Source organism: Mus pahari, chromosome 1, assembly GCF_900095145.1.
Source record: "Mus pahari chromosome 1, PAHARI_EIJ_v1.1, whole genome shotgun sequence".
NCBI lineage: Eukaryota > Metazoa > Chordata > Mammalia > Rodentia > Muridae > Mus > Mus pahari.
Window position 1 is genome coordinate 8,750,072 of NC_034590.1, and position 15,004 is coordinate 8,765,075.

At 44.8% G+C, this 15,004-nt stretch overlaps 1 protein-coding gene and 1 long non-coding RNA gene across 6 annotated transcripts in view; one reads left to right on the forward strand and one right to left on the reverse strand.

Annotated features, from left to right (window-relative positions):
• Positions 1-10,030, reverse strand: part of Znf507 (zinc finger protein 507) — a 36,633-nt gene extending 26,603 nt beyond the window's left edge. For 3 of the 5 annotated variants that reach the window (XM_029538029.1, XM_021206055.2, XM_029538028.1), the window contains exons 1-3: positions 9,866-10,030; positions 8,481-8,571; positions 372-2,467 (exon numbers count right to left, since the gene is read on the reverse strand). In XM_029538029.1, coding sequence (XP_029393889.1) covers positions 372-2,465 — 2,094 coding nt within the window. In that variant the 5' untranslated portion in view covers positions 2,466-2,467; positions 8,481-8,571; positions 9,866-10,030. Of the gene's footprint in view, positions 1-371; positions 2,468-6,167; positions 6,614-8,480; positions 8,572-9,865 lie in introns of all 5 variants that reach the window. The other 2 variants (XM_029538026.1, XM_029538032.1) reach the window with 2 other exon arrangements.
• LOC115063843 overlaps positions 9,641-15,004 on the forward strand; it is a 36,541-nt gene continuing 31,177 nt past the window's right edge. Inside the window, exon 1 of the long non-coding RNA XR_003843719.1 lies at positions 9,641-10,054. This is a non-coding gene — a long non-coding RNA (uncharacterized LOC115063843). The remainder of the gene's footprint in view (positions 10,055-15,004) is intronic.

Consider the following 15,004-nt stretch of genomic DNA (forward strand, 5'->3'; position numbering starts at 1 on the left):
GTGTAGCAGCTGTTAGGACTGCAGGAAATCCTTTTTTGTGTGTTGATGCATAGTTAGCCTTTTACGTCAGATGTGTGCCTGTCAGTTCCTTTATAAGTGAAAACCAGTGTCTACCATTCACACACATGAAAACATGAAAGCAACAGGCGCTAAGACTACAAAGGACACGGGCATTAGACTAAGGGAAAGTTCTGGACAGCAACCATGGAGACTTAGCTTCCAGACCTATCTTCAATGTTAATGTTAATTTGTTGGGGGTACCTTTGGGCAAATTACCAAACTTCTCTGGAACTCATTTTCATTGATATACAAAATGGGGTGGCTGGACTACAGCTCTAAAGTCCCTGCCAACCCTTGAGACCACCGCTCACCTTGTAATGGAAAGATTCTTTGCACTGCTTACATTGGTGTATTCTGGTTTTACAGTGGTTGATCATGTGGCTTTCCAAGTCTTTGCTGTTCTCAGCTATGTGCTCACAGATAGGACACTGGTAAGGCTGCCTCTGCCGATGGACACGCAGGTGCTGCTTGATGTAGCCCCTGTTGCCACTCGAGTAGTTGCACAGGCGGCATCGGTAGGGCCGCTCAGCATCTGGGATGTACTCCACCACGTTGGACCCCAACAAACTCCCATCGCTGTTGGGCTGACACTGGGCATTGTCCTGCAACTCTTTCAAAATGTCATCATCTGATGCATTCTGGTCTGTCCTTTCTCTCAGTTTTTCTATTACGGTAAGAAGGGACATACTGATGCCTGTCTTAACTTGCCCATCTGACAATTCCTGCCTTCCCTCTGGGAGAGCTACCACAGTGGAACTGCTTTGGTTAAAACTTGTTACTCCATCTGTAGAATTCTTAAGAGGAGACATGATTTTTTTTGAGTATGTTGTCAATGGACCACTGACCTGCCTTTGTCCAGTGTCTGGATCTAAAAGGTTTATGTCCCCATAGTGCCCAAGGCTGGCTCTTGTTAGTTCAGCAGCTCTTATCGGCATGGTGACAAGGGCTTCTGCAGCTAAGGAGTGCAGCCTGAGAGACTCAGAATTTGTCCTTCTCCGTCCTGGTGGGGCATTCTCATCAGGAGCCAGGCCCTTACTTAGCTCACTGTCTTTCTTCTCTGTACTGCCCCAGCCGATGATCAACCCCCCAATATCAACAGTACATTTATCAGCATGGTACATATCTCCTGCTCCTCCACACCCAGTCTGGGCTTCGGTGGGGCTCAGGCTCTTCCCCTCTTCCATTTCGGCATTAATGAGGAAATGTTTTGGTGGGAGGGTTTCTTCAGCACTTGGCAAACGTTCTACAATGACATTCACGTGACCTTTTTTGTTTGGGCTACTGCTAATGATTTTCTGTGCTGAAGAGAGCAAACTATCAGCAAAGAGATTCTCCTCGGAATCAGACATCACCTCCAGCATCTCTTCCTCGTTAGCGTCCAGGGGGACTGCCTGGCTTAGGTGTACTCCCTCCTCTGTGCTTTGTTCTAAAGGAGATGAAGACGGTGGCTCAGAGCTGCAAATCTGTACTTGTACAGATGGCCCATTGTGGATGCTCAGCTCGCTGTCCCCAATAGCAATGACAACTGCATCAACCCCACCAGGTGCAGCAGACATAGAAGAAGCCAGAAGGCCAAGGGGCTCATTTTCATTCTCAAAGATTGGGTAGGAGCAGTTAACTTCCCCTGCATGTTTCCAAGCATGTGTCTTTAACATCCGCTGCTGGCCGCAGGTGTAACTGCAGAATAAGCACCGGTACATTCCATACTGTTCATACGCATACCACTTCCTCCGACCCGTCTCTGCCATGGCTGCACTCTGGACAGCATGGGTCTGTGGACTGCCCGTGTTCACTGGGATGTCTATCATGGTCTCACTCTTTCTTTCTGTGGCTCCCTGACCGGAGGGGCTGGACCGGGCATGGCTACTGGCACTGTTCTCGTGCTCACTCACCACGTGTGCTTCGAGCTCCTGCTGGCTCCTGGAGGTGGCGTGGCACTCTGAGCACATGAGCATCACGTCATGCTGCTGCCCATGCTGCCTGACGTGCTCTTTCAGCACAGAAAATGATGGTGACAGGAACTGACAAAGGCTACACTGGTAGGACATAGCCTTCCCATCATTTGAAGCAAGAGTGGAACTTGCCTGTGACATCTCAGCTTTCCTAACCCCAGCAGCAGGGGACTCAGCGGCTTTAGCTGGAATCTCACAGTTCTCTAGCTTTTCAAGAGAGTTTGCTGTCTCACTTGGACGTGGGCGCTTTTTCCCAATCAGTAGACATTTTTGTGACTTTTCATGCCCCACTATCTTGCTTAGCTTCTGGATGACGTGGACCAATGGATCTGCTTTAGCTTTTCTTTGTTGGTCAACTTCTGAGGAAGGGCTGAGGACTCCTTCAGCAGTTAACACAGCCTCCTGTTCTCCAATCTCTTGTACCAACATGGCAATGCTGTTGCTTTCTTCCATATCTAGAGACAATGCACAGCAGAGAGCATGGGTTATGGGATAATGTCAACTCTGGTGTCTGACTGAAATGTTTAAATATCTTCTAATTTAGGAGGTTCCTATCAATGCACCCAACTATCCCTAAGAGACTTAAACAGTTCAGAATTCCTTGGGTATGACTTTAAGACCTCATCCTGCCACCTTGCCTCCTTGAGATTCTAGAACTAAAGTCCCTTGAATCCCTTGCAATTCTAGAACTAAAGAGACATGACTCTTTGTTTAAAGAAACCCTTGAGATTATAGAATCTCTGTTTAAAGAATCACTTGAGATTCTAGAACTAAAGAGACATGAATCTTTGTTTAAAGAAACAGCCATCCTTGGGGCCTGTGGAGTCACCTCAAGCTACTGGAAAGCATCAGTCTGTGAAGCCAACATGATTTCATGTAACTCTGGATAAACTATTTCTTATGCCAAATTTTAACTATAGATAACGAAAAATCACACTTCTCTGCTCAAATTTTTGAAATTCTGAAAATGTATTCAGATCCTACTATAAGGAATCCTGAATTTTGGGAAGTACTTTGCAAATGAAGCTAAATAAGAGCAATGGTCTACTTCCTCCTTTCCTTCCTTTGGTTTATGGTCCACCAGATAAACCACAAACTATGCTGTGGCTTTCTAGAGGTCGCATCAGTGGTCAAATGTTCCTCATTCCCATCTGTGTTTCTCTCCTGAGCAGGGAATGGGGTTAGAGAAGAAAACACTGCCATTCTGGTTCTGGTTCAATGCCAGACAGAGGTCGGGAAGCGTTTACTGTAGGCACACATGATAATGCAGCAAGGCACACAAGCCTTTAGGAGCAACATCACCCTCCCTCTGGAGGTCTCTGAATCTCCTTTACACTTCCTGGCAGCCCTTTCTCTTCAGACATTTCCTTTGACTTAAATTGAGATGATTTTGTTGACTTGGACCGAATTTTTAAGTTTAGGCTCTTTTCCAGCAACAAGTTTTGTTTTTCCAAATTTTAGGTACATTCTGGAACCTAACTCACAACATTCAATAAATGCCAACAAGATTTTCAGCACCACAGGCTACAGACAAAAAACTAGGCATCATTCTTAACCTCCAGTAACTGGCTTTACACTCTTCTCTCCGCAGGGCTGAAGCCTGCATGAAGGCTTTAGTTCCCAGTCAGGAGCACACCTATGGCACTGCATCAGGCAGGCTCCTAGGGAACTCCTCACCTGCACCTGGCCTTGCCCCTTTCAGTCTCTGGTCACACTGTTGCCTTTTTGTCCTATGTCCCACTCTTTCCATCTTGAGTTGTCTTTATCTAGTCCATGTCTGATAAAAAGCACATGTTTTATTCTTAGCTAAAATCAGCCCTTTTTCTCCTAGGGGTAGCCTGTAACAACCACCTCATGAAGGGGAATATTTCAGAACCATAATTAACATAGCTATCCCAGCTCTAAAAATCCCTCTAAGAACATTTGTATCTTTTTGTTGTCTCTCAGAAGGAAAAAGTCTTTTTAGATTTAGATACCAAATTTTGAGTTGCTACAGGAGAGACTAATAAAGGACAATGTAATTCTTCAGGGGGAAACAATGACCAAAAACCCCTTTTTGTGGCTTTTTTTTTTTTTTTTTTTTTGTATTTTGAGACAGGGTTTCTCTGTATAGTCCTGGCTGTCCTGGAACTCACTCTGTAGACCAGGCTGGCCTTGAACTCAGAAATCTGCCTGCCTCTGTCTCCCGAGTGCTAGGATTAAAGGCATGTGCCACCATGCCTGGCTTTTTGTGGCTTCTTAAAACACATCTCACTGTCTGAAGACTCCAGTTTTAGGGGCTAGGGAGATGGCTCCATGGATAAAGCACTTGTTACATGCATGAGGGCCTGAGGTTGGATTCCCAGAACTCATGTGAAACCTGCACTGGGCATGGTAGCACACACCTAGAACCCCAGCACTGGGCATGGAGTCAGGGAGTCAGGTGGAACCAGCCTGGAGATTGGCTGGTGAGCTACTTAGGCAGAAACAGTGACTCTTTAGCAGAAAAGAAGACTCATGCAAGTAGATGCACAGACATACTTCAAGCAAAACAAGAATCCAGTGGTTTTTGGCCAAGGGAAGCTATGGTTCTTCATGTGACTGCTGATTTCCCTGTGGGGTCATAACTGAAGGATTTTTGTTGCCATTCATTTCAACTGTTAACAATATATTAGTTACATAATAAAAGTAACAAAATTCACAGCATTTTCAGTTTCTTGGCCAGATATAATCTATAGTATTGTAAATACAAGATCTCCCTTCCTGTGGGTGTAAGAGCCACACAGGCTAACTGACAACTTGGTGAACATTTAATGTTTGTTCAACAGACTTCACACCTAGTGTTACATAGGCGACTCCTGATTGCTCTCTTCTACTTAATGATCCAATAGGAGGAAGACAGAGCAGTGCAAGTTGCTCCCCATGGATAGTTCAGTGTGCTTCTTAAAGAGAAAGTGAAGTCAAGAGGAGGGGTTCATCTTAGCCCGAGATAACGGCTAATACAAAGGCATCTGACACAACACTCACTTTCAAAGCTGCCTGTGCTCAGGCATTAAGAGCTAATGGCAACTTGCAGCAGATGCTCCAATTTCCCTAGAACATTTATGTAAGTATCTCATTTTAGAGGCTGCATACATTTGGGGATAAGTACAGTAAGGCAGCTATCAAACTGATATGACAACATAAAACGCATCAAGAAGCACCTGAAAAAAAAACCAGTTTAGGTTTGCAGGCAAAACCAACAAGCAAGCAAAAACTCATTAAAAAGAAAGTCTGTTAAATAAAAGGTCACAAACAGCCATTGTACACAGGAGAGGAGGTCACTAAAACCAACTAAGTCTTTAATTTCCTATGTTTTTCCTTATGGCATTCATATAGCCTATGTGTATTATATACATTGTACATATAAATATGTAGATATTTATATATACTTTAATATGTCAAGTGAGCTAAAATTCATTTGAACTAGAGATGAAAAAGAGTCAGCATACAGCACTAGTGACTCAAATCACACCACAGATCATGATAATCTGAATACCATCCTTGGACTTAAGAGACCGAAGCAAACACAGCTCAAAGAAATGATGATGGGACAGAAGTAGGGTAGGACTGTGGAAGAAGGTGATAGAGGGAGAATTAATGAAGGTGGCATGATTACCTGTTCATTATACTCTTCTTTCTACTTGTACAAATGACTAAAGTTTTTCATAATAAAAACAAACAAAATACACCCACCCTCAACATCACCATGTGCAAGGCACACAGCAAGTAGGTAGGCCAGGCTCTTTTACACTGACATAGTCACTCGAAGGTGGACAGAGAGAAGCACATGGAGAAGCTAGAGAAGACTAAATGTTGGCTTTCCAACGCTGGGGTAACATGAAGGCTAAGTATATATGGCCAAGTCCTAAGAGAAGGCTCCTCTGCACAGAGAGCAGGCATAAGGCTTCTTGAAAAGGCAGTATATCCACTGGTTCCTATAGGCTTAGATTTTTCAAAACCTACTTTAGGGTTCTTAAATTCTTCAATCTCCCTTCTAATCCATCAACCAGAGGTAGGGGGAAAAGAAGGTTAATAGGAAAAGAGAGTTGTGGACCTGTTTAGAAGTAGTCCCTTGGGGTGATTCTAATCTTCATTGTCAGATACCAACAGTCCAGCTAAATAGCAAACACCAACCATGAATCAGCAGTAGTGGCACAATCCAGCAGAAACAGCAAGGCTCAGCCGAATAGGCACCAGCTAGCAGAAGAGGCCAGAATCAGCCAGAATACCATGAGAAGTTCTTTGGTGTGTTTCTCTCTACAAAGTGAACACCAGCAAAGACCAGCAAAGTAGTCCGTGGCATTGCAATGCAAGAATGTTTTCTCAGTGTTGGTGGGGTTCTATGTATATTCTTCCTAAATATCATGAGCCCTCCCAAGTGTCTGTGTTCAGTAAAATATCACATGTCCTCTCATAAGACAGCATCCAGAAAAACATCACTTGACATAAACAAATTGTTAAAGAAACCAGAAACTTCCATCTCAGTTCCCAGCATCTAGGGGCATGACAGACATCACCACCATCTCTGGGCCTCCTGTGGCCTTCTATGGGACTCTGCTTCCTGGTCCTCTGGCAGGGTACTGCAAATGGAGAGGAACACAGGTGAGAAAGAACAGGTTTTCTGCTTCTAGGTCACCCTGGACTGGTTGCTTCTTAACAGGTCAGTTCTTCCTGGATGGCTGCTCTCTACAAATCTATTTCTGGCTTTGGCACTTCCCCTCTCCTGATGCTCCTTCTCCCACTAACACCATCACTCTGTGGCCTGCGTATAGAAGGCCAATACCCTGGTAATATTATCTTTGTAAATACAACCTCTTTGAGTTATCCTGATTTGAGAGCAATTTGCTTCCCTACTGTAAATGCAAGGCTAAGAGTGACAAGAAAGGTTGAGAAATTAGAAAGCTTGCTCTAAAACTCTAACATGAACATCTTACAAAAGGAATAAGCATGTTCTCTAAGGTAGTGAACAGATAAAAATCACTGCACTGGAAGGTTCACCAAGACACAAGCCTAGAAGCTTCTTTGTAATCACTAGATATACCACTAGATCAGAAGATCCAGTCAGAACAAGTGAATTAGGTACTCTCCCAAACCAGCAATGTTCTACAGTCTTTCATACTGAGTCTCTCAGATCTGTCCCTGACAGCAGTAATCCACAGGAAAAAGCTTGTAATTAATGTCTTTTCCAAGAAAAGTGAACAAATTCAGTTGTCTTTATTTTCTTATAATTTGCTATTTGCTGTATTTGTGTATGTAATTAGTTCCTTTTAGTTATAGCAGTATGGCTACATGTAGAACTGAGTGAAATGATTCATGTGGGCTTGAAGAAAAGGTTGTAATTTTCTGGGTATAAGTAAAGAGAGAACAAGACAATATAAAGAACATCTTTTAGACTACGCATTTCGTTTTTCCAACTAAGTAAATAAACAAACAAAAACCTACACCAAAACAACAGAAGTGATGACCAATGAATTTCACACTCTTTCAGAGTCTCAAAAACTTCACATATCTCTGAGACATCTGTTTTAGCCAAAAGAAGGTAGGGTTCTTCTGTTCTCTGAAGTGCCCTTGGCTGTATGATCTAGGCGAGTCACTATTTGTTTTAGATTCTTCTGATGTGAAATGTGAGGGTAAAGCTGGATGAACTTTTAGAGATGGAATCACAAACTGCCTATTAAAAGTAACCTAGGGCTGGAGAGATGGCTCAGCGGTTAAGAGCACTGACTGCTCTTCCGAAGGTCCTGAGTTCAAATTCCAGCAACCACATGGTGGTTTACCACCATCCTTAATGACATCTGACGCCCTCTACTGCTGTGTCTGAAGACAGCTACAGTGTACTTACATATAAATAATAAATAAATCTTAAAAAAAAAAAAAAGTAACCTAAAAGCTATTTTTACTTTAGACCTTACAAAGGTCAGTTACAATTTATTTAAAATCTTCTCAGCTCAATGTAATAATAGCAACTAAGAGAAAAACTAAAGTATAAATACAGAAGTATACGGGTTTCATAGTATAGTTTCTTACCTGGCACCTAGCCTGGAACAATATTTTGACTTAGCAGCTACAATGAAAACACAGTCGTAGCTAACATCAAGTAGTGTTCAGCTTCATTGTAATTTATGAAATACCCATGCCAAGCATAGTGCTGAAGACCACCTGACCTGGAGCTGCAAACCCAGAACTGGGCCTGCGTCCACTTCCTGTAATAGTCCTGTAATTCCTGGTGTCCAATCCCTTCTTTGGACATAAAGTGTCAAGTAACACCTCTGAGGCTCACAGATGTGAAGCAGTGCCTGGTGTCAGAACTCAAACTATGCTTTCCCTAGTATACCAATTTCACTTTCCATCCTCAAGGTGAGCTTCGTTTGCTCAGAGTTCTGTGGGTCCAGTCACAGTGGTGTCAGTTTATAAATAAGACATCTCAGTGAGATATAAGTGACTTACCCAAGGTTACATGGCTGTTAGTGAAGAGCCAGTGTCTTTCCAATCAATTTCTGAAACTGATAAGTCTCCTGGATCGATATTCACAATCCAGCTGTGGCCAAGAAGGAAATAATAAACATCATCAAACATGTCTCTTCCTTGGCGGGCGAAACACAACAATAACTTATCTCGGTGGTGAAGAAACTTCCAATACTTAACATTGAAATTTCGGAAAGCTGTTCATGCGATGTAATTGTGTGAGGCAAATTTGCATAATTTACTTAACAAGTAGAGGATTTTGCAGAAGCTAAAACAAATCAGTCTGGAAAACTTCTAACAATTGTATATTTTAAACCTTCCCCTCCATGTAAGTAATTCACTCAGCAAACTACTGGTTTTACTGACATAATTTTCTAACCAATATGGAATAATAAATGACATATTGCTATTCTAACTTTAACCAAAATTACAGCCTAAGGGGTGATTATGTAAATTAGTCAAACACAGTGGGCAAAACAGTACTTTGTAAAGATGCGACAACGTGGCTTGACCTATATATTCTCCAAAGCGGTTTCCTGCCCTGGTCCTCCATTTTTTTTTTTTTTTTTTAATTTTTGCTACTGTTTTCCTATTGTTGCTTTAAAGTAGGCTTATTCGGTTCTCTTAGAAAGTAACTTAGCCATTATAGTTAAGTAAAATTAGTACACCGCTAGGGCATCCTCCGAGTTTCCAAAGAGTTACCATGGTAAAGAAATGAAAGGTCAGACTTTCTCTTTTTAATCAATATAGCAATCCATACACAGAATCAGACCAGTAGAGTAGAAAGTACAAACTCAGACAGAAAAGGTGGCAAATCCAGTAATTGCCTTGGGCCATGTAGACTGATAGCAAATTCCAGTCCACTGGGTGGGGGTGGCTGCCTGGACCTAATTAATCACCCAGACCTTGGACTCCAAACAAACGATCGGGATGCCCCAGGTCTGGAAAGGTGGGCACCTTCACCAATGGTCTCAGCGATCTCTGGAAAGCTCAGTCATCCCAGAGGATGTGTACGTGTGGGAGGCCACGATTGCTATTTTTCGTTTGCGCTGGCGTTTCCTACACCACGCAGTGCTTAAAGGACGGGGGAATTAAAGAAACTTAAGCTCCGTCCTGGCTGGCCTAAGCGCTTTCACGTCTCCAGAAGGCAAAGGCGCCTCGGCGGGACCCCCACCCCCAGCGGCACGGCGGGCCCGGGGTCTCCACAGACCCGGCGGAGGGACGACAGCACACACAGGGCCCTGGCGCTCGGGCTCGGGTGCGTGGCAGTGCCGCGGGCGTCACCGGCGAGGAGGAAGCGGGCGTCACCAGCGAGGCCGCACATGGCCGGCGGCGCTCAAGCGGAGGGGCGGCCCGGGACGCGGTACCTGCGGTCGGGCGGCGGGCTGCTGCTCCTGCGAGCCTCCTTTGGCCGGCCGGGACCCCCACCGTACCCTCGCCCTCGTCCGCCTCGCTCCCGACTCTTTTCCCTCTCTTTCCCCCTTTTTGCCCCTTCCTCGGCCGTGGCTCCAAGATGGCGGCGCCGAGACGGATCACGTGAGCGGCGAGCGGGTCAGGTGAGCCTGCAGGCGCGCGGCGGGGGCGGGGCCGTGGTGGGGTGGAGCCGCCACAGACCACGCCCTCGGGCAGCCAGGGCCCTAAGGCTCTGGGCAGATGCTGTGGCCATCCAGGTCCTGTCCGAGCTGGTGTCGGTCTAGAACTCAGTTAATATCCACTGTGGCCTCAACCTGCTGGGGCATTCTTCATCCCCTCGTTTACCCCATCATTCTTTTCATCCTTGTGCTTGTGAATCTGGCTGGACTTTTTTTTAAGTTTATTGAGGGCTGGAGCGATGGCTCCTTGGTTGCTCTTATAGAGGCCACAGGTTTGGTTTCCAGCACTCATACAGTGGCTCACAGCCATGTGTAACTCCACTTCCAGGGACTCAGAAGCTCTGGCCTTCTTCTGACCTCCACAGACTCCAGACACACACATGGTGCTCAGGTATACATATAAGTAAGCCATTCAGACACCCAAAATATTGTCTACTTCTTTATTTATTGTATTTGTGGAGACTTGTGGTGGTCAGAGGAGAACTTTCAGGTGTCTGTTCTTTCCTTCCATGATATTGAACTCAAACCTTCAGGCTTAGCCGCAAGTACCTTTACCCACTGAACCACATACCTCCTAGATAAATGCTCTTCCATTGAGCTATTGAGTTTCCTGAAACAGCTCATCCTGGCTTCTAATTCCTTATGTGGTTAGCCCAGGCAGACCTTTGAAGTTGTGAACCTCCTGCCTCAGCCCTCCAGGGTAGCTTGGGAGGGTAGATGTGTCCCCACCATACCAGGCTCTAATTGGAGCTATTATTTTTCAGGCATCGTATGCTGAAAAATGTAGGGTCCTAACCATATGTCTGATGAGAGGCAGTGCTGGCTCTGGGTCAAAAATACTTTCTTTTTTAAGTTTAAAATTTAAAAAAGCGTTTATTTATTCGTGTGTGTGAATATGTCACAGCTTGTGTGGAAGACAGAGGACAATTTTCTGAAGTTGGTTCACTTTTCTCCCATGTAGGTCCCAAGGGTTGAACTCAGGTTGCAGCTTTGATAGAAAGTTCTTTTACCAACTGAACCTTCTTGCGGTCCTTGGAAGATTTTTTCAGGAGTTGTAAGGTCTGACTTGGTGAGCTTGCGGTTGTGACTCCGAGCGAGCCATCATGTTTGTCATTTGGATCTGTTTCGGTGAAGTATCTGCTCTGCTGTAACAAGCCCTGTTGGGTCCTGTGCTAATACCATGAACACAAACTGAGAGAAGCAAGCTCACCCAGCTTTCAACCCTAGAATAAGCCAGCAGGTAGTGGCTAGCAGGAATGACAGAGCCACGTGCTTGGGTCTGGATTCGATGGGTGGGCGTGGCCAGAGGAAGGGAGTTAGGGAGGATTCTAGTGAGAGCACCAGATTGGCCTTGTTAGGTGAGATACCTTTTGGATGTTTCCTGATATGTTTAGAACCCACTTCAAGCAGGTTGGGTTTTGAGTCGTCAAAATACATACAAAAAAAAAAAAAGAAAGAAAGAAAAAGAAATGGTTTAGGTACGGAAGCCGTTTTATTTGCTGTGTCTCCGGATAAAAGTTTTCCAGCTGGGGGTTAACAGAGATGGCTGAATGGTTAAGAGTGTATTGGTTCTCAGCACCCAAGCCAGGCAGCTCACACCCCCTCAGCTCATGGATGGGCTTCTCTCCACTGGTGACGCAGATATAGACCAGATTAGACCAGATTAGAGGTAGATAAAGCCAGGTTTATTAGAGGCCGCACCCAGGTGGGGTCACGGGTCCCAAAGAACGGGGCGGGGCAAATCGCGCATCCCGGCGAGGGTGGGGTAGTTTTTATAGACTGTGGGCGAAGGGTGATGATGATGATGTGTCAGCAGTAAACTGAGCGTACTGGGGACTGAGGGGACTGGGGTGGCTGGCAGAATCAGGGGAGGAGGTTGCAACAGCCTGGGCACTTGAAGCCCTTCCTAGGTTCAGAGTTTTTCAGTGTGGGCGGGGTTGTGAGGAAGGAGGGCAGATGGGGTTTCCAAGCTTGTGCAGGGATAAGCAGGGGGTCCAGCCTAACACTCCCAATCAGCCATATCTCCAGCTCCAGGAGGGTCTGGCACCTCTGGATTCCATGAGCATCTGCACTCACTTTCACATACCCGCCCTGTCTCCCCTAAATAAAAATAATAAAAGCAAATCTTTGAAAACAGGTCAACACTTGGGTGTTGGAAAACCAGCAGAGTTAGAATTCTGACTGGTGGCTCACAGACTCCTTCACCATTTGGGCCAAACAGTGAAGAAATGAAAATCAAGGGCTGAGGAATTCTTTTCAGTTACAAGTTAGAGGCGAAGCATGGGGGAAGGAGGAATTAACATGAAAGGCTGGAAGGAGCAAGACATTAGGGTTCGCCCGATAGGAAAGCATGAAAGGAGAAAGCATGGGCCCGGCGTGGTGGCGCACGCCTTTGATCCAGCGCTTGGGAGGCAGAGGCAGGCAGATTTCTGAGTTCGAGGCCAACCTGGTCTACAGAGTTCCAGGACAGCCAGGGCTACACAGAGAAACCCAGTCTCGAAAAAAAAAAAAAAAAAAAAAAAAAAAAAGAAGAAAGAAAAGAAAAGAAAAGAAAAGAAAAGAAAAAAAGAAAGCAGGATGAACAACCTACTAGCAAGCCAGTAAGCAACACTCCTCCATGGCCTCTGATTTAGGTATTGCCCTTACTTCCCTGATGATAATGCTGTAACCTGTAAGCCAAATAAACCCATTGCTCTCCAAACCGGTTTGGAGTTTGGTCAGTGTTTTATCATAGTACCAAAACTAGTACAAAGCTATGAAATGCAGGATCCGGTTAAAAATGCACACAACTTCAAGAAGCCTGTGACACAAAAACACCAGCAACTACATATGTGCACACACATGTATACATGTATACATATATACACATATACATACACATTCATGCACATGTGTATATACATCTGAGTTCATACGTGCACACACCCGTGCATATGCACACACATACACACACACACTTTTGTAGTGCTGTGGCTGGACTCCAGGACTTCATGCCTCCTAGCCAAGTGCTTTGCCACTGAGTTACATCCCCAGGTCCCTTTCCCTTTTTATTTTGAGATATACTCTCACAGAGCTACCCAGGCTAGTCTCGAACTCACTTCTCTAGCCCAGGGTTAACTTGAATCTCTCATTTTTCTGTCTCTATCTCCCATTTCCCATTTCCTGTGTACTGATATCAAAGGCCTGCACCACTAGTTTTGCTTAATATGACTTTTTCTAAAAAGAAAAAAAAAAAGTTGCTCTCCAAATGTTTTTTTTTTTTTTTTGGTTTTTCGAGACAGGGTTTCTCTGTATAGCTCTGGCTGTCCTGGAGCTCACTCTGTAGACCAGGCTGGCCTCGAACTCAGAAATCCGCCTGCCTCTGCCTCCCGAGTGCTGGGATTAAAGGCGTGAGCCACCACGTCCGGCTCTCCAAATGTTTTTTAAAGTCGAAGGAATGCAAAGGCCCAGGTATCGTTCCATTAAAACTATGGACAATGAACTCTCAGCGCCTCGTACCAGCCACAGAATGGTTTTATCATGATTTAATTAAGCAGCCACAGCAAGATTTCATGTTCCAGATAGGACACTTACTTATGCAATTATCCAGCCCCTGTTCAATGGGATCTGATTCTGTTCTCAGATGAGAGATGACCCTGATAACCAAGTCCCCGTCTCACATCTCATCATTCTCCTCTGGGGTCCTTAATTAGTTGATAAGGTTAAAGGTTTCACTTCCGCCAGGATCCCGGGCTTGTATCATGTACGTGACCATGGAGTCTGATGCAACTTAAACCAGCCCAGTGTTTAAGTCTGGGTAACACAGAAAGTGCAGCCACCAAGGATGGACCCGAGGAAGTCTTGTTTCGGAGTGAGCGAGATGCCCCAGAGGTGCTATTGCCAAGCCTGAAGACCTGGACTACACAGAAGGAGACAGAACAGAACTCATTCCTGAAAGTTGTTTTCTGACCTCTACACACACAACTACACACACACACACACACACACACACACACACACACACACTAAATAAATGACAGCCTTTCAAGCTATGTGATACCTCTGAAGGACACTTTGTCTTTGGTAAAGTAAGATTAGATTAGCTTTCTTGTGGAGGGCTTATCATGGAAGCCTTCTGAATGGTGCGGAATTGAATGAGGTAAATGACTTGTATAAAAAAGAATTTTTTTTTCTTTTTGAGTCAGATTTCCCCTGGCCTGGAGCCACATATGTTCCTGCTTCAGCCTCCCAAGTGCTGTGATTACAGACATTTGCCACTATACTGGATGGTAGTAATATATCTTTTGTTTTATGATCTTTGAAAAAACAGTATTTTGTCCCAGAAAATGGAAGATTGGGCCTGAAGAGATGTCTCTTGGTTAAGAGCACTGGCTGCTAGTCTACAGGACCTGGGTTATATTCCCAGCACCCACATGGAGGCCTCACAATTGCCTAGAAGGCTAGTTCTGAGGATCTGGTACCTCTGAGAGCACCTGGCATGCATGAGGTTCTCTTATATACATGCAGATAAAATTTCAAAAAATTAAAGTAAAAATAAAAATAACCTTTTAAAAATTTTTTTAAAAGAAGATTGCTGCAATCTCAGTTAATCAGCAGGCAGAGGCAGGAGGTTGAAGTCAGCTTGTCTTAAAAAGTAAAGGAGGGGCTGAGACTCTAACTGTGGCACAGAGCCCTTGCCTGCTGGTGACTCAGGTGACAGCAGATGCTGGCGAGGATGTGGAGAAAGAGGAACGCTACTCCATTGCTGGTGGGATTGCAAGCTGGTACAATCACTCTGGAAGTCAGTGTGGTGGTTCCTCAGAAAATTGGACATAGTATTACCTGAGGACCTAGCTATACCACTCCTGGGCATATACCTAAAAGATTCTCCAGCATATAACAAGGACACATGTTCCCCTGTGTTCATAGCAGCCT